At 40.7% G+C, this 25,890-nt stretch overlaps 1 protein-coding gene across 1 annotated transcript; it reads left to right on the top strand.

Moving 5' to 3' along the window:
* The first annotated feature begins 1,650 nt into the window (after positions 1–1,650).
* rel (v-rel avian reticuloendotheliosis viral oncogene homolog) lies at positions 1,651–17,662 on the top strand. Its single transcript, XM_054600417.1, has 11 exons — positions 1,651–1,731; positions 2,131–2,169; positions 3,628–3,767; positions 3,883–4,031; positions 4,916–5,007; positions 12,309–12,449; positions 14,303–14,407; positions 14,604–14,822; positions 14,957–15,022; positions 15,138–15,212; positions 15,343–17,662. Exons 1-11 carry the CDS (start codon positions 1,725–1,727, stop codon positions 16,251–16,253), a joined length of 1,944 nt encoding a protein of 647 aa, XP_054456392.1. The 5' UTR covers positions 1,651–1,724; the 3' UTR covers positions 16,254–17,662.
* The last annotated feature ends 8,228 nt before the right edge of the window (positions 17,663–25,890 follow it).

Below are 25,890 nucleotides of genomic sequence, written 5' to 3'. Positions count from 1 at the left end.
CACTGGTACTTCTGGCGTATTAGCAGTTTGTCAGTGTGAATTCACAAGTGTTTATGTCAAAGTGACTTTTCTTGAACTTTTCTTTTACTGTTGAACCAGACTGGTTGCTTTTATAGTTGATAAAGATAATAGCCACAGGTATTTGTTATTATTTAAATTATTTTTGGAGAGTTAAAATATGTTTTCCAGTTAGGAAATGGTTTCTGAAAGTTAAATGTTTTATTTTATACTTTTCTTGTATACAAATCATGGCCAAAATGCACCAAAAAAAAACAAAACCAAAAACCTTATTAACCTTTTGATCAGAGCCAGGCTAGCTGTTTCCCTTTTTGATATGCTAAGCTAACCAACTGCTTGCTCCAGCAACACGTTTAGCACACAAATAGAGCGGTAACAATCTTCTTATCAAGCTAACACTTAAAACAAAGCCATAGCGTAAAATAAGATAATCCTTTATTAGTCCCGCAGCGGGGACATTTGCAGGCTTACAGCAGCATAGAGTTAAAGTGTACACAAGAGACATAGTAAAGAAAGACAAGATAAAAATAAAAAATGAAATAAAAAAAACAAGTATTATAAATAAGCAATAAGAAACAGTAGAAAAACAACAATAACTGAAATATTATATTTACAGACAGAAAAACTATTATAACTATTATTGCACAGTGTAATGTATTGCACAGGTTTTTATTGTCATGTGTCATGTGGTCTGCTGGGAGCAGAGCTGGTTGTGCAGCCTGACAGCAGCAGGAAGGAAGGACCTGCGGTACCTCTCCTTCACACACCGGGGGTGAAGCAGCCGGTGGCTGAAGGAGCTGCACAGAGCTGCCAGGGCGTCCTGCATGGGGTGAGAGGTGTTGTTCATCAGGGATGACAGCTTGGCCATCACCCTCCTGTCTCCCACCACCTCCACCGTATCCAGTGGACACCCCAGCACACTGCTGGCCTTCCTGACAAGCTTGTTCAGTCTCTTCTTGTCGGCTGCTGAGATGCTGCTGCTCCAGCAGACCACTGCATAAAAGATGGCTGATGCCACCACAGAGTTGAAAAAGGTCCTCAGGAGTGCTCCCTGCACTCCAAAGGACCTCAGTCTCCTCAGCAGATACAGTCTGCTCTGACCCTTTTTGTAAAGGGCCTTTGAATGATTAGTCCAGTCCAGTTTATTGTTCAGGCCTATGTATATTATTTTAAACTACATGGGTACTTCAAAGAGCTTTAATCAAAACAGATAGTTAGCTCTGTAACTCTGGTGTAATATTACAACACTAGCAGTACTAGTGGGGTGACATGCAGCAGGTCTGCAGTAGCTTAGTTAGCTCACTGCTAACAGTTCCACTCATTAGCCTCCTGTTTTACATTAGTTTTTATCTTTTTTTTTCCTAACTCAAGGCTTATTGTCACTGGCCTTTCCCCTTTATTATTTACTCTTTATTATTATTATTATTTATCTCAGAAGTGTGACCCACCAGTGAGCTCGTAAACACTTCTCTCTCTCTCTCTCTCTCTCTCTCTCTCTCTCTCTCGCTCTCTGTCTATGTCTCTCTGCCGTGAGTCATGCGGCCCTCTCATTGGTCGGTTCAGGCTGAGGGGGCGGTGACGGAGGGGAATTCCCCCTCCGCTGCTCTGCTGTAACAAATGTTACTTTTCCTGTCCACTGTCACTCACTCAGCTCGGTGTTCTCCAAGAGAAGATAACCTGTGAGACCGCTGAGAGTGTTGTACATCATGGATGGTGAGTAGCAACTTTATTACTGTATAATAATAATATAATAATAATAATATTGGTAACTCGTGAGATGAGAGGTTAAGACAGAATGTGATAAATACTAATAATCATGTGACTTAAGTGTTGTGTATACTAATACATAAGACTGAATGGACCGTAGCAACAAATGCTTGGTTTTTAAATGAAATACTATTTTGGCCTGTTTATCGTAAGTCCGCTCAACAACGCAGTGAAACTTCCTCCTTGTTGCAATGATTGACACTGTCATAAGTGTCAGTACAGCTTTAGCAGAACTGAATAGGCTTATGTTGTGACATACATACTATTATTCCGTCATGTTATCACAATTACATCTTGTATCTGCTTGCTAATTATCTTCCTACATGTCACTTTTTTTTTTTCCAGTTCTTATTTCCTCCATGCTGGGGGACGATCCACAGCTGAGTAAGTGCATTTTAATACCCACCTGTGTTCAAATGAACATGCCTGTATCTATAAGTGCCAAACAATCTCTGAATGCACAGAACGGCCTCTTTCACTTCCTCATTGTGTTTTATTGTTAAGCATGTTTTTTTGTTTTTTAAGTGGTGTGAGGTTCCTGTAATCCTCGTCTTGTATAGGAGTTAATATATGGTACGTTTCTGTGCGCGTCGTCGGTCAAAGAGGCTGCAAAAACGAGGAAGACAGGCCGCCCTTTTTTTTTTTTTGGCAAACGCATATTTGTCAATTAAGTCAGAACAGGACTTGTTTCGGTCCGGCCTACGTAACTACTTGTGTGTGGCTGTCATGTTCACAAAAACACATTTTAGTGTTGTTCAATCAGATTTAAACACTTCACCAAAAAAAGCAGACACTTCCCGGATCACTTTTAGTTCCTCTCTCACACAGGCATCAGGTTTGTGTTCCACGCAAAAGGGTCAAACTCTTTGAAAGCCGAATAGACTCTTTTTTTTTTTTTTTTTTTTTTTTAGCAAATCTTATTTAATGCTTTGCAGTTAAAAGAAACATCGGGCTACATTTAAGCTTTAAGCTCGACGTTGTGTCAACTGTATGTCAGCAATTTGTCTGAAAACGTTTCCTTACCAACACAATGCTTCCCCATTTCTAACCAGAGATGTGCACTAACTGCTAAATCACCAAAATCTATGTTTGTTGGATTGGTTCAATAATCTGATAAACATGGATTTGGTGATTTGCAACCAATCAACAAATGTTTATGAATTCTTAATAGTCTGAAAGAGTCAATAACATTTCCATTCAGTGTTGTTTTTCCCCCATCCATCCAAAGATGCACTTATGCACTAAGAATCCCTCCATAGAGTTAGGTCATTTTGTAAAAAAGAAAAAAAGAACAAGTTTAATGAAATCTTAAGTAAAGAGGTACAAATTAAACACCAAAGTATGGTTTCCATTTTGTACTACATGGTCATTTGCAAGTGGCTTCATCATTTTAAGTTTTGATTGTAAAAGTACATTTTATTTCATTGTTCTTTTTAAATCACTTTCATTAAAACCTTTAGGCATATCTCAAAAAATGCCCGAGAACCAATAAAACATATGCTTCAGGATATTGTGCTGGTCATTTTCTCACAATTTTCTGACATTTTATAGCACCCACATTTTTTTACAAGAGACATTTTGAAGTCAAAATGTCAGCTTTTTGACCAGTGTTGACTTAAATATCTAGACTTCTTCAAATTCACCACCTCCTGGGTTATAACATGTCAGAAACACGTTCATTAACAAAAAAAAGTATACCTTAACTTCACTATTTGATCCTATAACTAAAAAATAGAAAGTATAAGGTATTCATGGTTTTGGTTAATCTGAATCAATCTTCTCTGCTCCTCTCCACACCCTGTCATTTACCTTTTTTTCCCCCATCATTTCCGCTCTCTGCAGTGGCTGAGCCGGGCGTCCAGATCTACGAGCAGCCCAAGCAGAGGGGGATGCGCTTCAGGTACAAGTGTGAGGGTCGCTCGGCCGGGAGCATCCCCGGAGAGAAGAGCTCCGACAACAACCGGTCCTACCCCAGTCTGCAGGTTGGTTGGCGGAACTTAAAGACCAAAAGCGTGTTGTGTTTGTACATAACCTGCACATTTCTCTCTCCTTCACACCAGTTTCCCTAAATAAATGGTCCTCTACCTCCTACCACAGATCCTGAATTATTGCGGCAAAGGCAAAGTGCGCGTCTACTTGGTGACGAAGAACGAGCCGTACAGACCGCATCCGCACGACCTGGTGGGGAAGGACTGCAAGGAAGGGTTCTACGAGGCAGAGTTCGGCCCGGACCGCAGGGTGATCGCGTGAGTTCTCCACCCACACTAGCACCACACAGCACCTTGCGGTGTCGCTACATTGACCTCACTGTCAATGTCGTCATCAGGGCCCTTACAGTCACGGTCTTAATCAGTATGCTGTCATTCAAATACTGTCTCTGTTGCACACACACACACACACACACGCACACACGCACACATCACAATAAGTTTGCTCTCTATTAACAGTATTTTGTGTTTCACTTATCGGTTTCGAAAGGCGTTGAGTGTAAATCAGTGACCTCTCGGATACAGAGAGACACACACACACACACACACACACACACACACACACACACACACACACACACACACACACACACACACACACACACACACACACACAAAGCACATTAGTCAAACCAGGTCTGTGATGAGGGTGGCAGTGTAGATCGTGTGTGTGTGTGTGTGTGTGTGTGTGTGTGTGTGTGTGTGTGTGTGTGTGTGTGTGTGTGTGTGTGTGTGTGTGTGTGTGTGTGTGTGTGAAAGGAGTGCATGTGTATGAGAGTTTGAATGAGTCATTATCTTGAGGTGTTTCTAAACTGCAAATCCTTCGTGGACGCGTGTTGTAAATTCAGATTAATTTCAGCCCTTCTATGCAGATACATTGAATTGCTTTTGCAGATTTGGTTCAAAACATTCATGGGTTCATGGTAAAGTGAGATGGGTTGGGTTGAGTGCTAGACCGCTTTGACCTTCACACGCAACTTCATGCACGACCACATTCTTTTTTTTTTTTTTTTACACAACATACTTCAGTCAGGTGTGGCCCCGTGTGTTTTGTTTATTCATTCCTTTCAGCTTGTCGCAGCACTGTAAGAGCTCAACACTTTTTTTCCTCACGGCCCTGTGTTGTGTTATCATTTACACAGTTTCCAGAACCTGGGCATCCAGTGCGTGAGGAGGAGGGAAGTGAAAGATGCCATCGTGCAGAGGATGACCCGAGGGATCAACCCCTTCAATGGTGAGTCCTCCTGCTTTCACGCCAGTTTTTTTCGACCCACCCGGTAATAACATGTGCTTTAAAACCTGGATGATACTATTAGATACACATCAGTGAGCCACACGTTCCTTTACTATTGTCAACATGTGGGTAAACTACAGAAGAGCACCCAATGTGTATTAATCCATAGCTGAAAATAGTCCCCAACAAATGCACTATATATTTACTATGCTATATTTTATTTCATAAAAGCTACAGTGCCCCCCTATTTTAGAAGCCCTTAAACATGGCAGCTATATATTTTTGGTCCAGTTTTAAAGATCTTCAGTAGAACGAATTGGCTTGGGGCCGAAAATGAGAAAAGTTGGTTTTGGTCCTTGTGATCTTTAACAAAATTAAAGGCAGGGGCATCGATATATTTTATCAAACTGCTGTTTTCTATATTCTCATGAATACATTTACACAGAATGTGAATATTCCTGGGCTAAAAAAGGGACATCATTTTCTTTTGTAACCTGTTTGATTTTGTTTTTGCTTTTCGCACCGCAAGTAGAGGCATTAACCAATCATGTTGAGTGGAATGGGTTGAGTTACTTTGATATTTATGAAACAACAACACAGAGGCACTGTAGTCCGATACAGGATAGCAAATTGTAATCCTTCTTCCGACCTTAACAAAGGCAGTGCAGAGTATTTCCTAATTTTTCTGCCGTTTAATTGGTACACCCCCAGGTGGTTAAAGGTTTTATGAGTCTAGTGTCATGAATGTTTTGTTCAACAATATAAAAAACGTCATTAGATACCACTCTCTTGAATTTTTAAGCTTTTAAGGGTCTTAAAAAAAGAGGGTAGCTAACAAGTGGCTAAATGAGACTATAAAACTTTAATCACCCAGGACTAGTACGCCTTCCGGAAAGGAAAACAACCGCTACAACAAAATGCCTGTAGCTAGCTAAGAACATTAGATTTCAGCACGTCAAAGGATAATTTTAGCACGCTATGTCAACCACGGGTGCAGTTGATAGCTAAACTGATGGTAGGACAAGTTAGCAAGCTAATGTAGTTAGCTAAGGCAGTTGCAAACACAACACAGCGCTTTCTGATGTAGCCACATTCCACCATGACACATGTCCAGTTCATTAATATATGATTCATACGCGTATAAGCAGTGGACAAAGTAAAGAGTGTCATTGTATTTGAACAGCTTCTGTTCTCTTTGCTGTTGGTTACTGTTACTGTTACTGTAGTTGGTTACTGCTGTTGCTGCTGTTGCTTTTTTTTTTTTCCTGGAGTCGTTACTGTTAACCAGGTTCAAAACAGTTCAAAAGAATTGTTTTTGCAAATGCTTATTGACCCAGTTCTCAGGCAGCGGGGAGGATTTTCCTTGCATCGACTCAGAAAATCGTCTCTCTTGCCACCGCACCGTGTGCAGCCGTGCCATTTCCTCCCTGCGCTTTCATTCTGCGGTCCTCCAGGCGCAGACAGGCAGCGCTTCTCGTGTACAAACAGGCGTTGGAGCCTACTTCCCCATTCTTAGTCACAGTTGCTCAATTCAGCGCGGCGCAGGATGCCACGTGAGGGCTGGGAATGCAGGATTCATTAAAAAGAAGGGGGAGGGCGGGCCAGAGGGGGTTCCCCAAGCTCTCAGAGATGACGATAACAGTAGGTTTATGGTGCTTTACGGGTCTGTTAAAAGCATGGAGGGATTGGAGGGTTTATGAGCGGGTTTGATTTAGACATACAGTATATTCAGTTTAATTCAATTCAGTTTATTTTGTATAGCCCAGAATCACAAATTACAAATTTGCCTCAGAGGGCTTTACAATCTGTGCACATGCGACATCCTCTGTCCTTCCCTCACATCGGCACAGGAAAAACTCCCCTAAAAAACCCCTTTAACAGGGAGAAAAAAGGAAGAAACCTCTGGGAGAACGACAGAGGAGGGATCCTTCTCCCAGGATGGACAGAATGCAATAGATGTCATGTGTACAGAATGAGCAGCATAACAGTTCTTAGATACAACACATTCAATGTATATGACATAAATGATTCATATAATAAGTATATGCTTTGAGTGTTTTGGGCTTTGTTGTTCGCATGTTTATTTCGTGTGGCAACGAAGTGGTGACTGAAACAGCTTGAGTTACCCAGTAACCACACACATTTGACACATTGGTTATTTGCTCCAATGCTCTGATTTATTACTGTCTGTGTTTGCAAAAGAGTTTATACCTGATGCTTCACTTTCACTTTAAATCCTGTAAAGCCCAAGCTGTGCATACAGAGTCCCATAGGCTTATAAAGCAAGTGGCTTAAAGGGACAGTTAACCCCAAAATGAACTTACCTTTAGGGCTATTTATCAATCTAGATTGTTTCGGTGTGAGCTGCTTCCTTTTTTGCGATATCGGCCGTAGAGATGTCTGCCCACTCACAAATAGAAACTATGATAGAAAGAAATTAGTTCCCACATGAAACTGCTCGCAATAAAGTGTGTAGATTATCTTGAGCAACCTGGAAAATATGTGTTTTTAATTTTGGGGGTGAACTGTCCCTTGAACAAAAAAATATATAGCACCTGGCTTCAGTGCGATATAAACCACTAACCTCAGGTGACATTTTTAGTGACGTGCTCCGTCTACTGAGCTTTACCATATATGACCACCTGTCTATTCTCTTACCTGCTTGTTAGTATTATTTTACAGTATAGGAGATCATTTTAGGTCACAGAAGTGGAAGGCTTGAAACATACTTGGTCTCCAAGATTTTAATGAATTTGAATTAATGTAACCGGTCAGACACCACGGACTCAAGTTAAATGTGTTTATCGCTACAGGCTGTACGATGGGCAGCTGGGTGTCTTTTTTTTTCTTCTTCTTCTTTTTTTCCGCTTACCTTCCCCTCTCTTCAGCTCACTTCTGCTGTGAAACTCAGCTGCTTCCTGTGTCAGGGGGAGATAGTGCTCCCCCCCACTCTCCCACACACACACACACACACACAGACAAACACCTTACGCATTCAAGTGAAATGTTGTTCGGGGGGCCACATCAAGGTAGTCGAGTGGATAATAAGTGAGACCTTATGCAGTCACTGTAGTAGAAAGCTCACCTCACCTTTGCTGGCGAAGACACAAAACTGAATCCTGTGTGTGTTTTTTGTAACACGTCGTAATGTTTGTCCGTATTACTATGTGTTCTCATTTTGCTTTGAGGTTGTACACCTGGTACATCTTTTGCACATGGGTGATGATGTTTTCTGGTTACAGGTGTGGCCATACATTAGGTTGTTTTATATCATCAGACAGAGGCTCAAAAAAGGGTGAATTATATTAAAACGATGTCTTTCACAAGAAAGTCCTCATTGATATGATGTTTGTGATGTTTTAGTTTGATCTTCTTCATTATCTTTTGTGATCACCAGTTGAGTTTTTCACAGGAGCACAAAAGTGAAACGATGCGTGAACATAATTGCACAAGCTGAAACTCTCTTCTGCTTCAGCTGTGTCACTTTTGCAGTAACAAGGGATGAATAGTTATTTTTTCTGAGTATAATCAGCGTAGACAAATGGGATCCTGGGGGCAGAGTGATGTCAAGTAATATTGGCAGAGGTTTGATGATTTCCAAGTTCCATAAACGTGAATGCTATCTGCCCCAAAGAGGACGTGACCTTCCTCTGTTTGCTTAGCTGAAGAGGACATTTTTTACATTGGCCTTTTACTTTTTATTTTATTTGCCATTGCCGAAACAATTGCACTATGTTTGCATCATTCTCTATAATGTCTGTGCCTTAAAGCAATTTCCCTTCTATTTGCTGTAAAGCAATAACACAGATCTCAGAGGGAAACTGGCCTGTCTGCGACGCGTTAAACAAGGTAGTTTTATAGTTTAGTTTATATATATATATATATATATATATATATATATGTATCAGTGTATCAGTGTTTTAATTGAATACATGATTCTTGAGTCATTGCCTAAGCCTCAGAAAAGATGCACACAGACTGGGCGATGCGTGTGAAGCTCGGTGAAATTGTGAGTCATGCAGTGGAGACACTGTTTGTGGTGAGGCCTTGGCACCTGCCTCCCCTTCTTTCTCACTCTCACGTTACGCTCCCACATTTGCACCTAACCGCTCACCCCCCATCTGCCCACCTGCCCACCTGCCCACACACCCGATCCCCCTCCAGCGTCACTGTCCCCCGTCAGCACCGCGGCGAATGACCTTGTCCCTCTTTGCAGCTGCAGCAACCGCGCAGACAGGACGGCCAGGTGAATGTTGGCCCAGTTGTCTTTCCACCACACACACACACACACACACACACACACACAGACACACAGACACATTCACTAGCCGCTACTTTTACCTCCGGCCCGCGGTCTTCATTGCTCCCTCCTTCGGTTTCTCAGCTGGGTGCCTTTCTCTGCCACCTACAACACATAAACCTGATGACCAAGCACATAGCGGAAGTAGAGCGGAGCTGCCGTCTTGTTGTTTCAGAGTAGCCCCCAGATGTTGATTTTCACAGTTTCACTGTTTGTTGTTGTTGTTGTTGTTGTTGTTGTTGTTGTTGTTGTTGTTGTTCAAGACACTGTGACACCTCTCTGCTCAGTTAGCACACATAGTAGTGTGTGTATATATATACATATATGCATATGTAGTATGTCCCATATAGTATAAGGCAATGTTGCCTGAAGTGAATCAAAATGAATCAGGTTTTTTTTATATATTTTCCAAGAAACTGAGCACCTGTTGTGTCCCGCCATAACAATTTGTGAAATTGAAATAATGGATGCTGGTGAATGTTGGTTATTTAACAGTAATGTCTAAAGAGTAGAGAGCCACACCTAAACATGTCACGGTACGAAAACTAGAAAATTAGTGAACGAGCTGCAGAGTACTCATCCGGCTTTAAAGGTGTCATGAATTATATGTGATCAGCACCTTGTAAGCCATGTTTGTTATAAAAATGATGCGTTGTTGATCCAATGTAGTTTTCTTGTGCATCAAGAAGGAACTACAACTAGCGTTTGGTTGCGAAATGTGTAGTAGAATGGCAGTAAATTAAACTTGAACCTTGCTAATGATATGAAATAGGGTGATACTTGTATTGGTTTTATATTCATTTATTGTAATGAAATGATGTGTCAAATATAATGTGTTTACATCTGCTTGTAAACCAGCACAATGCACTCTTAAGTGGAACCCCCTATATTCAGTATGGTTCTATTTAGCCTCAAGTTCACACAGTTTGACAGCTTTGTCTTGTTGCACATGTTGGTTGTTGTTATATTGAAGTGTAAGTGCTAGCAGTCCCCCCTGTTTCCAGTGTTTATGCTAAGCTAAGCTACTTGTCTTCTGGTTTTCATGTCATTGATGCTGAAGAAGATTTGGGGGGAGCTAAAACGTTTGGAGAGTCGATGTAGTTTCCCCTTTTTTTAATATGCTTGTTAAAATCTGTACTGGGACGTATTCCCCACTGAAAGAGGGATTTAAAACAAATCATTTGCATTTGATTGGACGGCTAAAAAGTGGGCAGGCTCAGAATGTAGCACGATACGGAGCTAAGAGGACTTGTTGGCTCCACACACACCTCTATTGTCCCTTAAACTTGCAGATTGATTGATGGATGGATGTCATGATACTATTGGTGGAAACTGGTCAGTACTAGCTAAAGTAAGAACACGTCATATTTTGTTTTAAAGGATGAAAGATGATTGGATTTAAATATAAAAAATACGAAAGAATAGGTTTTTTTTTGCAAATATTATTAAATAGCTGCACAATTTGACCAGGATGTGCTAAGAGGGTTTAAACCGCATCTTTCATTTCACTTGGACTTTAATTGCACAGTGGTGGAGTCAATATGAGACTCAAGTCACAAATTTGATGACTTCTGACTGAGCAAACATCCAAAAAGACTCACTGATGACCTGTGACTCCACTTGGACTTTAGCTTTAGGAATAAAAATGTTCTGTTGCCAGTGATACATTCAGTAGGGACGAGGAGTTCCCCTCCATCTCACGTGTTGTTGTTGTTGCATACTGAGGTGTTTCACGTTATCAAAGATTCAAAAAGAGTTCAGCTTTGACTTTAGTCCCACCACTTTCACACACGTCAGGAGCCCTTATGGTCACTCGTGCAGGGAGTCTCATCTCTTGCTCCTTCTGACTCTCTCTCTCACTCACACACACACACACACACACACACACACACACACACACACACACACACACACACACACACACACACACACACACGTATGCACTTCTTTCCACCCAGAGGGTGACGTCGCAGAGCGTCACCGCGGCAACAAATTGTAGGCGGGAGGTGGCCTCGGCATGAGCGCAATAGATAGAAATTGAGAGAGATGGAGGAAGAGAAAGTAGGCAGATGTGAAACATGGTGTGTGTGTGTGTGTGTGTGTGTGTGTGTGGGCGTCTCTCAGTTATAAAGCTCTCCCTTTGAGGTGTGCGTAGCCTCTGAGGGCGGTGTGTGTGACGCGTGTATGTGTGTGTGTGCAGATGAGAGTGTGGGCTGTGGAGGCTTGAAAAATAAAGAATCTTATCTGTGACGTCCTTATGTTGAGCCAGTTTTGGGGACATCCTACAGATGTGACCAGATCTATCCATCCATCTATCTACACTTTGATGGTTTGACACGTCTCCCGTTAACTGTTCAACACACGATGCTTTCGCACATTTTCTTCATCATATCATTCTAACAATTTTTTTGGGCACCACAAACAAAGTTCCACCAGCCTCCATTTAATGATGTGGCTGCAGAAACCTCAGAGACAGACAGGTGGAATATAACTATGTACATATTAATACATATACTCCACCACAGTTCAGAGGAAAATATTATACTTTTTACCTTTCTGCATTTATTTTGATAGCTGTGGTTACTTAACAAATCTTTTTTTTCATACAAAACCTATGTGGGGTTTATATTATATGATGCATTGTCACAGATTAAACTGCCCAACTGTATATTAAATAGTTAAAATAAGCTCCCCCTCATCTATTTACAACTGTAAAATGCTTCTTACACATTAATGCATCAATAGTCCAATATATAGTATCTAATAGTATAAAAAGGGTCATATATTTGCATTAGAAGAACTATAATTCTGCTTTAAGTACATATTGCTGGTAATACATACATACTTTTTTTTATCAGAGTGATATAAGTTATCATTGCTTTCATGCAGGTTGTTTGTCTCATGCCTTTGGTGAGCATCATGTGCTCTCACTTCTCAAGTAGCTGTGATAATGACACCTATGTATATGTGTGTGTGTGTGTGTGTGTGTGCGTGACCTCAGTGCCACGTGAGCAGCTGCTGCAGACAGAGGAGTACGACCTGAACGTGGTTCGCCTGTGCATCCAGGTCTTCCTGCAGGACGAGAACGGCCAATACACCCGCCCGCTCAGCCCCATCGTCACCAACCCCATCTACGACAACAGTGAGTTGACCGCGCTCGCTCTGCATCACAGTGTGCTCACGCTGAAGTCATGTTAGGGCCACGGCAAGTGACGAGAATGCCGCTGCACTGCCATGTGAAAGCGCTTACCGGGAATGCGGGCTGCCTGAGGTTAGGTGTTCCCACCTCAGGGTTCAAATGATTATCAAGCGCTGATGGTGCAATACATGAATTAAAGCTGCAGACATTTGGTGCTAATATTCACATAATTTCATACCCTTACATAGCATTTTATGAGTATATTAAACTTACTGACATAAAGTTATTTTACTATGCAAGAATTAAAAAGTTACACATGAAGCCAGGGAAGTAAATATAGACAGTGCAGGCAAGAGTAGGCCCTCCAACAATGGGTTGGTTAGAGAATACCTTTGCAAAAGATTTATATGGCCACCTTGGAATTTACACCAATGTGCAAAGAAGCAGTAACAAAATGATATGCTTATGCTACGTAACTATAAAAACTAAATTAACCATTAAAAAAACTATTAAATTAATTAAGGAATATCTTATTTTATTTGGTATTTTTGCAATATACAGATATGCAAGGATGATTGATAATATTCATGTTGATATTATCCGATGTCAAGTCTCTATTTGATGATACAATGGTGTATGTGTATGATTCATAACTACTGTGCATTAGAGCCATTTGTAACTTGCACATACAGTTCATATGGTACGTACGTGTAGCTTGGGACGCAAGCGCTGCTTGAAGTGGGCCGGTTCTCACCGGTGCACAGTTCTGGCACTTCTACATTTTCCTGTTTGGCCTACCGTGATTTTTCCTTGTCCAGCAACACTTCTCACAAGCTGCCAGTACTCTTTCCTTCCCTCTCCATATCAGGTTATCTACTGATTCATAATTGCAGGGGTTTTCCCTTCTATTATAGAGCACAGCGCCAGCTTTTTTGTGCCGCGTCTCGTAAGCCTTATGAATATTCAAACTATGTGGAGAGCTGTAATTTATTTAAAACAATGTTCACGTCATTTTGTTAAATAATTAGTTGACTGTTCATCATAACCTCTGATATTTGTGAACAAATATAAATATTGAAACAGTGATTAAAAGTTTTCTAAACCAGCTCTTTTGATTAACAGAATATGATTTTAGCGGGCAAACATGAGAGAAGAATTAAATGTTCAGATGAACGCTGTGCTTCAGTATGTGTAAATGATAAAATTATAATTTAAATATAGCCTGTTTTGTCTTTATGTTTCTGGATGTTATCCCTCTATTACATTGGATAGTTTTAAGATAAAATCTCTGAAATTGTCTCTGGGGAGCACTGGCTCTTGTTTGTTTTCCACTTCATGCATTGCACGCAAGTGTTTGTTTGTCTGCTAAATGACTGTAATGTAATGTAATGTAAAAGTGTTTGTTGCAAAGCTTGTGTGTATGTGTGTCCAGTAGATATTCTGTCAACGCTGTTTTGAGTGTTGCACTTAGTGAACTAGTTCAGTGTTCCTCACACACATTGAGAAAGGGGAAGCTCTTTATACACACTAAGCCTCAAACTACCCCGTTACCATGGAGCACTTCCTCTTCTGACTGCACACATGTGACATGTGACTCTGCTGAGGCTTAAACTGTAAACTGAGTGTGGTCTTTTTCTAAACCGAGGCAAATCATGAACAAGTTACACTGAGCCACGAAATCTGTTTTGTTTTTTGCACAACAGGACATCAACTAGATCAAGTCAAGGCTGTTTCTGACACTATCTCTCTTAAATTCCCTTGAAATACAAATGTTATCTCACTTGTAGAATGCAGTTTGACTTAGGTTTGTTGAGTCGGTTGGGTTGCATGGTTACAACCTGTTTCTGCATCATCAGGGGCCCCAAACACAGCGGAGCTGAGGATCTGTCGGGTCAACAGGAACAGTGGCAGCGTCAAGGGAGGGGATGAGATCTTCTTACTGTGTGACAAAGTACAGAAAGGTACAAACTATCCATCAGCTAATCTGCATTTTATTTTTTTAAACGTTTTACAGATTTTTCCTATCTTGCATCTATTTTCTCTCCATTGTTTTTCTTCCATGAATCCATTAGGTATCTCATAGCCAAAGTGCCCATTTCTTTGCATGCTCATTCAGTTTTCCCATTCCTGTCTTCCCATCATCCCACTTTCCTCCAGACGACATTGAGGTGCGATTCTTCTCCGACGACGGCTGGGAGGCCAAAGGCTCCTTCTCCCAGGCCGACGTTCATCGCCAAGTGGCCATCGTCTTTAAGACTCCTTCCTATTATAACACCTCTATAACGGAGTCGGTCACCGTTCACATGCAGTTGCGCCGGCCTTCTGATCAGGAAGTCAGTGAACCGATGGATTTTAGATACCTGCCCGACGACAAAGGTATGCAGAGATCTCCTTCTTTCTGTTATTAACTCAAACACCCGCCATTCGTCTGTGTCCACTGGCGATTTACAGGAACTTTGGGTCTAAGTTTGATTCATGTGATTCATGTGAACATTTTGGTTTTGCTTTAGATCCTTATGGCTACAATGAGAAAAAGCGCAGAAGAGAGCACTTGATGAGGATATCAGGATTGTCAGGTACGAGTTATGGTTTTGTATATAGAGTACAACCCATTTGATATGTCCCCATGTGCATGTATAAGATTCAGTTTACATGTATGCATTGTAATAAAGGTTTCTGGCCTTTCTTTAGGTGCACCTTTCCCGGGTCTGACTATGAACCGGCCAAAAGCGGTGCCACAGAGTACCCTGACTCACATGCGAAAAGGTAGCTGGTTTTAATGGTTTCCCTCATATTGCAATGGTTAGATGTTAAGCCAGAAAATATACAACACTTACATCCAGATCAGGATAAAACTGCCCTGCTATCACACTAAATGTCAATGTATGTTTTCCAGACCTCAGCAACATGTACCTGAGGCCACAGCCCACAACTCCGATGCCGCCGCAACAACAACCTCCTGCATTCAACCAGTCCTTCCAACCAGGTGCTCAGAACGTTATGATGTCATCAACGGCTCCCAATGTGCCAGTGAGCCATCCATGGGTAAATCCCAATCCAGCACTCTCAATGGATACAGTCACCATAAACCCGTCTGGTGCCATGAGCAATCTTCCACGTCCTAATACCAGCAGGCAACAGCAGCCGAACCGCGGCCCTGGTTACCCCCACAGAGTGGAGCACAGCGGCTATGAGAACAACACCCTCCCTCAGCTCTCCATGAGGGACTTGCAGTGCTTGGATACAAACCCCCAAGCTCCTGTGATGAACCAGGCACTCTTCCAGCTGCAGCACCAAAGGGAGGAGTTGCCGTCTGATCCCCAGACCCAGAACCATCCACACAACCAGAACCAGGGTCTCCAGACTGCGTGGTCCAATTTCAATACCCTCAATCCAGTCCAGAACACCTTTAATGGGTCAGTATCTGGAGGTGGAGGGGGGTCGCAGGGGCTAGCCTCTTTCTCCTTCCTCGGAGAAATGGAAGGGGATGATTTTCTGAAGGGCCTGGTTGGAGTAGGGCCTCAGACTGGCTTCCAGCTGAAGCAGGAGCCCCAGACCACAGTGCGACAAGAGACCCATGCTTCCGTCATGCAATCCCCAAGGGAAGGCCAAGAAACTACTTATACCAACTTGCTTCCTCGTCCTATGAGCAATGGCACCACCATGAATCCAATGACGCAAAATGCTTGTAGCAACACCCAGCCTCAAAAACATCAGGAAATTCCGTACTCAAACAACGGCATGGCCTCCGAAGGCCACTATCCAACTTTGGCTGACTGGATCAAAGCAACTCGGCAGAGCAACTAAAAGGAGTGACATTTTTTGGTTTCAATAAATAGACAGAAGCAGCTAAGAGGAATATGCTGGACTTGTTTAGCCTTGCAAAGCCAGAAATGTTGCTTCATCCATATTGGCCCAGTAGGGCTCAGTGGGCATTTGCTTGGGTTATTACATCAGTGGGCAAATTACATGAAATTATGGGCAGCCATTTGGAATCTATAACCAGACAAAGGCCTTGTCCTGTTGTAGGTGCAATTGATTACCTACTAGTTCTTTCTTTAGCAAAGACGGTTCCTACACTTGATTAGCCAACCATCATTGGTCTTTGCTTCCCATTATTAATCTGGAAAGATGCCATTCTCCTAAAAATGATTAATCAAATTTGATTTCTTGGTACATTTGAGACAAGAACCATGCAGTTTGAGATTTTTTTTGCATTTATATATAGGACCTCTGAACTGTGTTCGGCGTTTCAAGAGGCAGCAAGATTCACTGTCGTTCAAATTACTTCCCCTAATTCATTGATTGGTTTCCAGCTGCTGGTGTTAAGGACCTAAGTTGATATTTTCCAGACTAGTCAATCAAACTGAGCTCTTATGAGTTCAACTGACTTCTGCACGATGAAGTACTGCGATAAAACATGCCTTAGGTTGTAAGGATGAACAACAACATTTGGTTTCCAAGCCAAAGTTAGATTTCCGCAGAAGTGAATGTACTACTTTCTTTTTCTTTCTCAGGTGAAGTTGGATTCACTGTGAACATACTGTATAGTGTTTGATCTTGGAAAAAGATGGGGGGCAAATGTATGTTAGATATTTGAAATTACAGCAGACAATATGGCTTATTATCCTGGTTTTACACTTTTTATTGCTTTGTAAAGGATTCTTAAATATTGTACTGCTTTATTGATTAATTAGCAGAGTATTTGTTGTTAAACGCGCTCTGTACATACATGTAAGCCATAGTTGAGAGTGAAAGCAATAACCATGCTGAAACGCTCAAGAACTGGCAAGGTACTGAAATTTCCATTGAGGAAGTGGAAGGAACACATTCAGTGTTGTCTTTCCTTTGTAATGACTATGTCATAACAGTGATCACATGTGTTATCCAGAGTTCTCAGAGCATTTCTGCTAGATGTTTTTAAGATAAAGATGTCAATTTTGTGTTTTATTGATGTTTCATTCATTCAGCTGAGCTTATTGATTGCTTCAAAGAGCGCCTCGCTCCAGGACATTGTGATTGGACACATGGCTGATGATGAACGAACTGTCAGTTGTAGTCTAGCTCTAGCTAACATGTTGTTTTGTACTTGTATGCCCTCCAGAAGCTTTTTGGTTGTTAAAGGAAGTAAATATTTTTGATGACTACTTTGTAAGATTTGCTATTTTTGGATTTTTTTCTACAAGATCAGTTCTTAATAAACAGAGTCTGTCTTATTCCACATGTTCCATGTTGGGGTTTTTTGATGAGCAAAGTACAACCAAACGTAATTTTAAGGCAACTAAAATGTTACGAATAACTTTCATGAACTGAAAACACACTGTGAAAGGGTTCAAGATTTAAGACAAAAACATTAACAACACCCAGACCAGAAAACGCTGTTGTAGCGAACTGTCAATAACAACGTAGCCACACCCAAAAACATTCCCTGCCTTATTGTTATTTTACTCTAAATGGGATCATAATTGGACAAATTAACATCATGCTGTATGGAAAAAAACTTAGAACTAGCAATTGAGACCCAAAACTCATGTTTACAATGTTTACTGAAGTAATAAATCAAGAGAGAAGTAGGGTAATTTTCTCATAGACTTCTACACAATCTGACCTATTTTGGCAACCAGAGGAGTCGCCTCCTGATGGCCATTAGAGAGAATGCAAGTTCAAGATACTTTAACCTCAATCAAGGTTCTTATACAAGTTTACAGGTAACACACTATTGCATCAGTGTGGTTGCTACTGTGACCTGTTTTTTAATAACCGGAGTAATGATTTAGAAGAGTGGTTAAATTACAACCTCCCCAGCTTTGTTGAAGTCTCCCAATAGTGTTCCAAAGTCCCCAGATTTCCCCATAGGTTATGGTTTGAAGCGCATTTATGTCAAGTGACCTATCACACTATGAATCAATGGAGCAAGAAGCCACAGTGTGATGCACTGGGCTTTAATCATCTGATAGACATGTGTTTCTTAAGAGTGTCTGCAGTAGGTAGAAAGCTTTGTCCTTGAGGTGTGATTAATAGTTTTAATAATGAGGGGATATCTTGACGCTGAGCTTGTCTTCATGACTCTGACTAAGGCGCGTCTCAACAATAAAGTGGTGAGTAAAGAACCACATGACTTTGCACTTTCAGTCTGAGCTTCACTGAACTTGTCCTTACCTAACCTGTCATCAGGATTTTTCTCATGGCCAAAACATTGTCTTCCTCTTCTTCTCAATCAGACAAAACAACGTAAACAATCCAAACTAAGCTTGACTAAACTTGAACTGAAAGTCTGAGCAGTGATATCAGTGAAACCTGGCTTTTCATGGCACAATTGAAACCTTTTGCTTTCATGTCCATGTACAAATGTAGAAGTGTTTAATCCTTCAGCTTTACATCACTTTTGAGCCATTTTTTAATTTCTGTAAAGGTACTCCAAGTCTATAGCCAGCAGAGACTAGAAGATTGATAGCTTAGCTTAGTATAAAGGCTTCGAGAAGAGGGAAACAGCTAGCGTGGCGCATGTCTGGAGCAAACCAAATCTGTCTAAAGATAAGTAAATCAATGATCACGGCATTGGCATGCTTCGCTTTGACTCATATCGACAATACTGACTGTGAATTTGTTGCACAGTTTCATTTTTACATCAGCGGCGTTCATATTTTCATCACAATCGATCAATGTTGATTCTAATCTTATTTCTCGAAAAATTCTGCCTTCAATAACGCAAAGGTACTTTTCAAGCAGTGTGTCCTGAGGCGTCACTACCAAGGAATCCAGGATGTACGACGTTGGATGTTTGTTTTCTCTCACATTAAAGCCTGAGGTGAAATGCTGTATGCAGCATCCTTTCTGTCTCGTTGTTGTAAGGAACCACAGTGAACCCCGATTTAACCTCAACGGGCAGGATACTGTCAACAATCCGCTCACAGGCTTTTGGTTTTGATTCACTGATTTAATCTTTTTTTTCTTTTTACTATTGATCTTTCAATTGAATCTACAGTTTTTCTTTATTTAGATGCATGCAGTCAAGTGTTGGTTGTAAAAATATCTAAGTACTATTAGCATAGCCTAGAGAAGTAAACAGCATTGGTTCATTGTTTTGGGCAAAACATGATAACAAGCTAAAGATTACACATTTGATGTATGTTCTTATAGAGTTGAGAAGGCTAACATGTTAGTTATTACTATAGTATAACTACTGATATTATTGAGATATGGCTGTCATTTGAAGTTGTGTTTTGGGCCACTTGTTAAGTCCTATTCACTCTCCTTTTAGCTTTGTTTTGGCCCGCTAGCTGCTAGCTGCTAAATGCGCCACTATGTTTAACAGCTGTTGTAGCTAACTTAGTCTGTCAGCCATGAAAGTGGGCAGGAAGTGCACAATGGGTTTATCAGTGCTTGTTGTTGGAAACAGGATTGATGACATGAACATCTTTCACATTATACAAATTCATGACATCATGTAAAAATATGAATAAGTGCAGCTTAAAAATGTTTTTGTTATTAAAGAGAGATGGATGTAAATAAATATTTTAAGTTGAGAAAGTTGAGAAAGTTCCAGTAACTTAAGAAAGTTCCAGTAAACACATGCCGGTCAGTAAAATGTTTTATTATGGGTTACATGACATGATGGTAATAGTGTGTTCCTGTAACGTGGGTTACTACATTTACCTTTTGACAGAACACGATGTTTTGACATCTGAGCTGGGCTGGGGTAATTTCTCTCTTGATGTCTGCCCGAGTTCATTGTAAACTTCACTGCAAAGGTTAAGTCCAGCGAAGAACTCCATTTACTGCACATAGACTTTTTCTTTCTCAACAGGTAGCAGTCCAAAGGCTCAAGCCGAAAATATACTGCCGAATGGTGTCTACGGCTTTAATAAATGACAGTTCAGCTTGTTTACTTATCACACTTGAAGACCAATAATGACAATATTCAGCTTATCAGATAAAGTGGGAACAACAAGTCTCCTGAAGGACCCTGCTGATGTGTAGATTCAGAAAATGTATCTGGAACGTTCACAGGCCTCTCGTGGCGTTATACAGCTTTGTCGAGTTTGGGCAAGGGCTTGCAATTCCTTTTCAGATTTGCAACATGGAATGCATGCCCCATATTCAGACCTGGGCTAACGAAACCCTGTTGCAGACCACATTCTGATTTATGTACATGTTAACCCTGGGCTCCAATTTTTACATGCGAGTTCTTAAGCCAGAGCTTACTTAACCAGAGCTGATAAATGCAACTGGTATAGGGCTGTATAATGAAACACGGTATTGCAACATCAAATCCAGTGTATTGGTAAATAATCAGAGGACCAAATGTCCTCAATGACACATAGACCACGGTGAAGTAATACAGTCAAGATATTTGAATTCTGCAATGAGCTGCATCACTTTTAGGACATGGGGGTAAACAGTTAGTCCTGCATGAGCAGCCACGTATGTTGCCTCTGTGTGTGCAGCCATGTTTATCTTCCTGTGCACACATAGCAAGAGTTTGCGCGAGTGCATTGTGTCTCTTTCAGTATTTCCTAACCATGTCCTGGAAAAGGCAAGCCAGACCTGTTTAGCCACCTATTTCCAGTAATGCCCCTCCTCTGCTGCTCTGTCTCCTCCCCCTTCCCTCAGTCCCCCCCCTTCACTCTCTCTCCCCTTCCTGTGAAGCTCGCAAACCCTCGCTCACTGCAAATGGTTGCTGATGACACAGGCATCCGGTCACACTCCACCTGAATGAACCCGCCTTTATCTCACCAAATCAGGGCCGGGGTTACCACAGGGCGGGCGTGTCACAGATGCATCCGAACAACAACAGTGCACTCGCAGCGGTGTATGCCTGCAGCACTGATAATAGAAAGTTAGATTTTATTGGTATTTATCCACGTCCTCTATCTATTCCTCCTAACCTTTTTTAGGAACAAAACAGGTTTCGCAAAAGGCCTTCCTCTGCATGAACTCGTGGAATGATGCCCAAACGATGTCATAAACACATATAGTCATCTTTTCCACCTATAAGATAATTGAGCCAAGGCCTCTGTGAAATATGGAGAGCAGTTATTACTTTCATTCTCTGAGAGCAATTTCCCTGATCCTACAATTTGCACACTTCCTGCAGCACATTTTAATTATAGGTGTTGTACCTTTCTGTGTAGCTAGAGAGGCTCCTCATGCAAGACCTAACTCATGTTTTAGAGCAAGGGGAAAATCCCACGAAGCTTTTACTGTGAATGTTTGACCAGAGCAGCGAATACCTGTGTGTTCCAGGGTGTTCAGCAGGTTAATGTCATTGTTTTAGAGGTCTCCTATCTAAGATGAGTGACTCAAGTGAGGAACCGTACTCTGAGTTTATCTATGCTAATGTTGTAAGTAAATAGGATGAAGCGTAAAACCACTGTCATTTATTCAGCACTGATATAGCCTACAGGGCCCTACAAAGCCAAAACGCAGTAGGCTTCATCTCATATAAAAGTATTATGCCATAGAAATCTATAATTCATGGAAAAAACAGCATGTACAATTTTCAGAAAATACAAAAGACAGGTTAAAAAACAAACCGCACTTACAATTAGCTTTAACTAGCTAGGTAAAGCTAGCTGGTAATCATAGCTAACTAAAGCTATTTCAATGACTTTTTCCTATAATGTTTCCTATAATTGAAAGATGGATGGTGCTCCAACATCTTAGTAATTCAGTATTCTATAAGATACGTAAGGCAGTAGCTGTAATCAAAGTAGAGAAAAAAAGTAGCAGACAAATAAGCTTTGTTGGAAGCTAACTAGCCTAGCTAAGCTAGCTTTAACTAGCTTGAATTGCTCTTTTGATTGTCCAAACATAGGCTTAGTAGTAGCCAACAGTATCTGATATTATACTTATATTATCATCCTTATTAAGATTAGGGGTTTACAATGCATATACACACTTTGGATAGGTAGCCTTCAAACTGTTTTTTCTCAACTTTCTCAACAGTTTCTATAGCTACTGCTGTCTTCCTTTTTACGTTTCCACCTCAGATAATAGAACTAGAGATCGTTGCCTCTAAGTTTTTTATAATAGACACTACAGTATTGTCCCTTCAGTTACTATATTTCCCTTTTTCATAGGCAGCCACACAGCCCTGTCATGCACAGGCTAAATACACTACAGTTCTGTATGTAACATTTTCTCTTGACAGTTCCACTTTTGTACAAGCCTCCATCCCGTCCGTCATGCATACTTTGTGCAATACAAACGTTTGCAGCACAAGAGAGAACACACACACACACACACACACACACACACACACACACACACACACACACACACACACACACACACACACACACACACACACACACACACACACACACACACACACACACACACACACACACAGAGCAAGGAGGAACCACATTTTGTGAAAAGTTCCCACATCATTTTCAGGCCAATCCAGCGTGCTGCCCAGCAAAAATACACCATGTAACCAGTCAGGAACAGTGGAATTTTCAGAGCGAGTGAAGGAATGCTGCGTTAGGGTGAGTGAAGTCATAGGTCTGGTTGGGCCAGTCAATAAAATCTGTACGCACAAACAGAAGGGCAGATATGGGTGCCAGGGAATGCTTAGGGATTCTACCATGATGAGCACCCAGTGTGGTTGTATAAGCACAGGAATATACGGGGTAAGTTTGAGGATTCCCCAGTAAATGTTTTTTAATCTCTGTGAAATGTGTCTGCAATAATGGGCAACATTTCCTTTTAAAAATGTCAGACTGCCCTTAGAGAGAAAACTGATGCAATGGCCTCCAGTAGGTTTGGGAATAGACTGACTAATTTTGGTGATTTCGTACCCATCCAATAGGACTACATGGGATGATCTGAGTACACTTGCTCAAGAAGCATGTTGCTAAATTATTTCCATGCCTTAACCTAACTTATATCAATATAATTTCTTATAGGGCTAAACGTATCACATACTTCAGTCTGGGACTGTTTTTTTTAATAGTTTGCCAAAGCCCCTTAGTTTCAATTAAAGGAATAGAACAACATTTTCAGGAATTATGCCTATCCGCTTTCTAACTGCAAATTAGATGACAAGATTGACTCCACTTCAGTTTTTGTGTGGATGAAACAAAAAAAAGTATAACATGTTTTAACCTTTGGACAGGCTAGTTGTTTCCGACAGTCCGAAGTCTTTATGATATGCTAAGCTAACCGTCTCCTGGCTCTGGCTTGATGTTTTACGGACAGACAGGAGACTGGTGTTCTCGCATTTAATTTTAATGGCTCACGATTTAGAGCAAAAAACCCTTCAGCAAGGTTCCAAAATTTGAAAACTTGAAACCAGAGGCTGCAACATATTTACCTCCAACAGTCACATTTGGGTGTCATGTTTGGGTGTCCTCATGCTTTTGAACATGGAATTTATTGATTTGCTTAAATGTAATGATCCTCTATTTTTTTCTTTTATGAAAAGGGGACAATAAAGTAGAAAACATCAACATAATTATACCCAGTACGGTACAGAACATTGCAAATAACATATAAACGTAACAGAAAAAAACTAAAACAAAGAGGAAAAATAGGATAATTAAGGGAAATATAAATAAATAAATTGAAGAAATTAGAGATATCATTTTTTATAAAAAATAAATAAATAGTATTAGTCACAGCCCTAATAACAGTCCATTTAGTTCCTCATTTTGCTTATTGATTCCAATGTCATTATGCCCCAGGAAATTGAAAAAGACAAAAAAATAATTGTAAGATAGCTTCTCATTTCTAGAGCAAAGTAAAAACTGTAATGATCATTAACAGTCTTCTAACTTCCCATAGGCTATCACCACAGTACAAAAAGGTCAAACCCCAAATACCAGGACCATCATCATCTGGCCTCTTCCCACACACAGCGACATCACAGGGCCATCACTTTGGAGTCCCACTTTTCGCCGGGGATCCTGACACCGTCATGTCACCAACACACACCTACGTTGAGGCGACACACAGTCACCTTCTATTCGTCCTACCCCACAGTGAATCTACAACGCACAACACTTGACATCATAGGGCTCCCTCCTCAAACCACACCGTACACATCTGCACCCACTGCTTGCGCTCAAGAGCAGCTCTCCTCACACTCACTGCAGCTAAAGCCGCCCCCTCCCCAAAACCTTACTACGGTGTTAACTGAGCAACTCCTGGCTTGATGCTGAGAGCAAGTGAGAGCTCAAAGGGGGATCCACCCTCAAACAAATTAACACATGTCATACAAGTCAAATCTGATAAGCTGCTACGTCGGCAATAAAAGGAGACTGACATAGGAAATAGTGTTAGATCCCAAAACTGACACAAATAAAAGCCTTTATACAGTATTTTTGATTTATTTACATTCAAGGCTCCGTTAGTGGTCTGATTGTGTGAAATAAAGTTAATAACATGTTCTTTCTTTCTTAGAATGGATTTTTAGAGAGTAAAAGCAGTTGTTAAATGAGGGAACACTATCTTCTTATGAAGGGGCATGTTTCACATGTCTAACAGTAGTCTGTTTATTCAGCTCACACTTTATATCTGGACTTCCTAGTGCAGGTTTGGCAGGTAGGCCTACATAATGAAGTGCAAAAATATTCCTTATTCGTGAAAATATGTGTTTTAAATTTAAATACTGTGTTTTACAGAGGAGGGATATTGCCTTGTAGCCACAATATTGAAAGCTGTAGACGTCTACCGGCTCTTCTTTTTTGATAAGTTACAGCGCTCTCTGCTGGACAGAAGCAAGAAGTGCATTCAATCGTTAAAGCATCTATAGTATAAGAAAAAACAACAAACTCGGAATTGTTACTGGACTCTACATAAGACTCTACATAAGATTAAGTATTTTTTGGTATGAAACCCTGCATCTTTAATCAACCAAAGCTCCTAGTGTCATATGTACATGTCTGACATCGGCTCTGGTTCTTTGTAACTCTGTTATGAATTGACTTGACTTGTAAATCAGTAATGTGCAAGCCTATTTAACTTTTTTTTCCCTATTTGGATCCCGTAGGCTGTAATTAAATGGAGATAATTTAATAAAAATATTTTAAGGGAATAGGATAAGGAGAAAATGTATTGTTCTTTGTTTTGAAAGTAATGCCATTTTGGAACATTTTCCATTTGTTTTCTTTGAATGTTCTCAGCCTGACTAACTCTACCTCCGATTTCAATAATTAAACAAAGGGATCCTATCACTTTTAGTAAAACAAAACTGGGCTGTAACCAAGTACAATAAACACAACGTGGTAAAATAAAGAAAAAATAAAAAGAGGAAAAGACTGAGTTGTCCTGTGTGCTTTTAAAAAGTTATTCAGGCCTTTTAGGAGCTTGTAACTTGATAGAAATATATGAACTAATTCAATAAAATAAAATAATTGTAAGAAATATAGGTTTAGTTATAAATCCATAGGCCTATATTATTATAATTATTAGTATTATTATATATAAATGAATCGCC

Source organism: Anoplopoma fimbria, chromosome 6 (assembly GCF_027596085.1).
Source record: "Anoplopoma fimbria isolate UVic2021 breed Golden Eagle Sablefish chromosome 6, Afim_UVic_2022, whole genome shotgun sequence".
Lineage (NCBI taxonomy): Eukaryota > Metazoa > Chordata > Actinopteri > Perciformes > Anoplopomatidae > Anoplopoma > Anoplopoma fimbria.
Note: the sequence above shows the minus strand (reverse complement) of the source record. Positions and strands in the feature narration are given on the sequence as shown.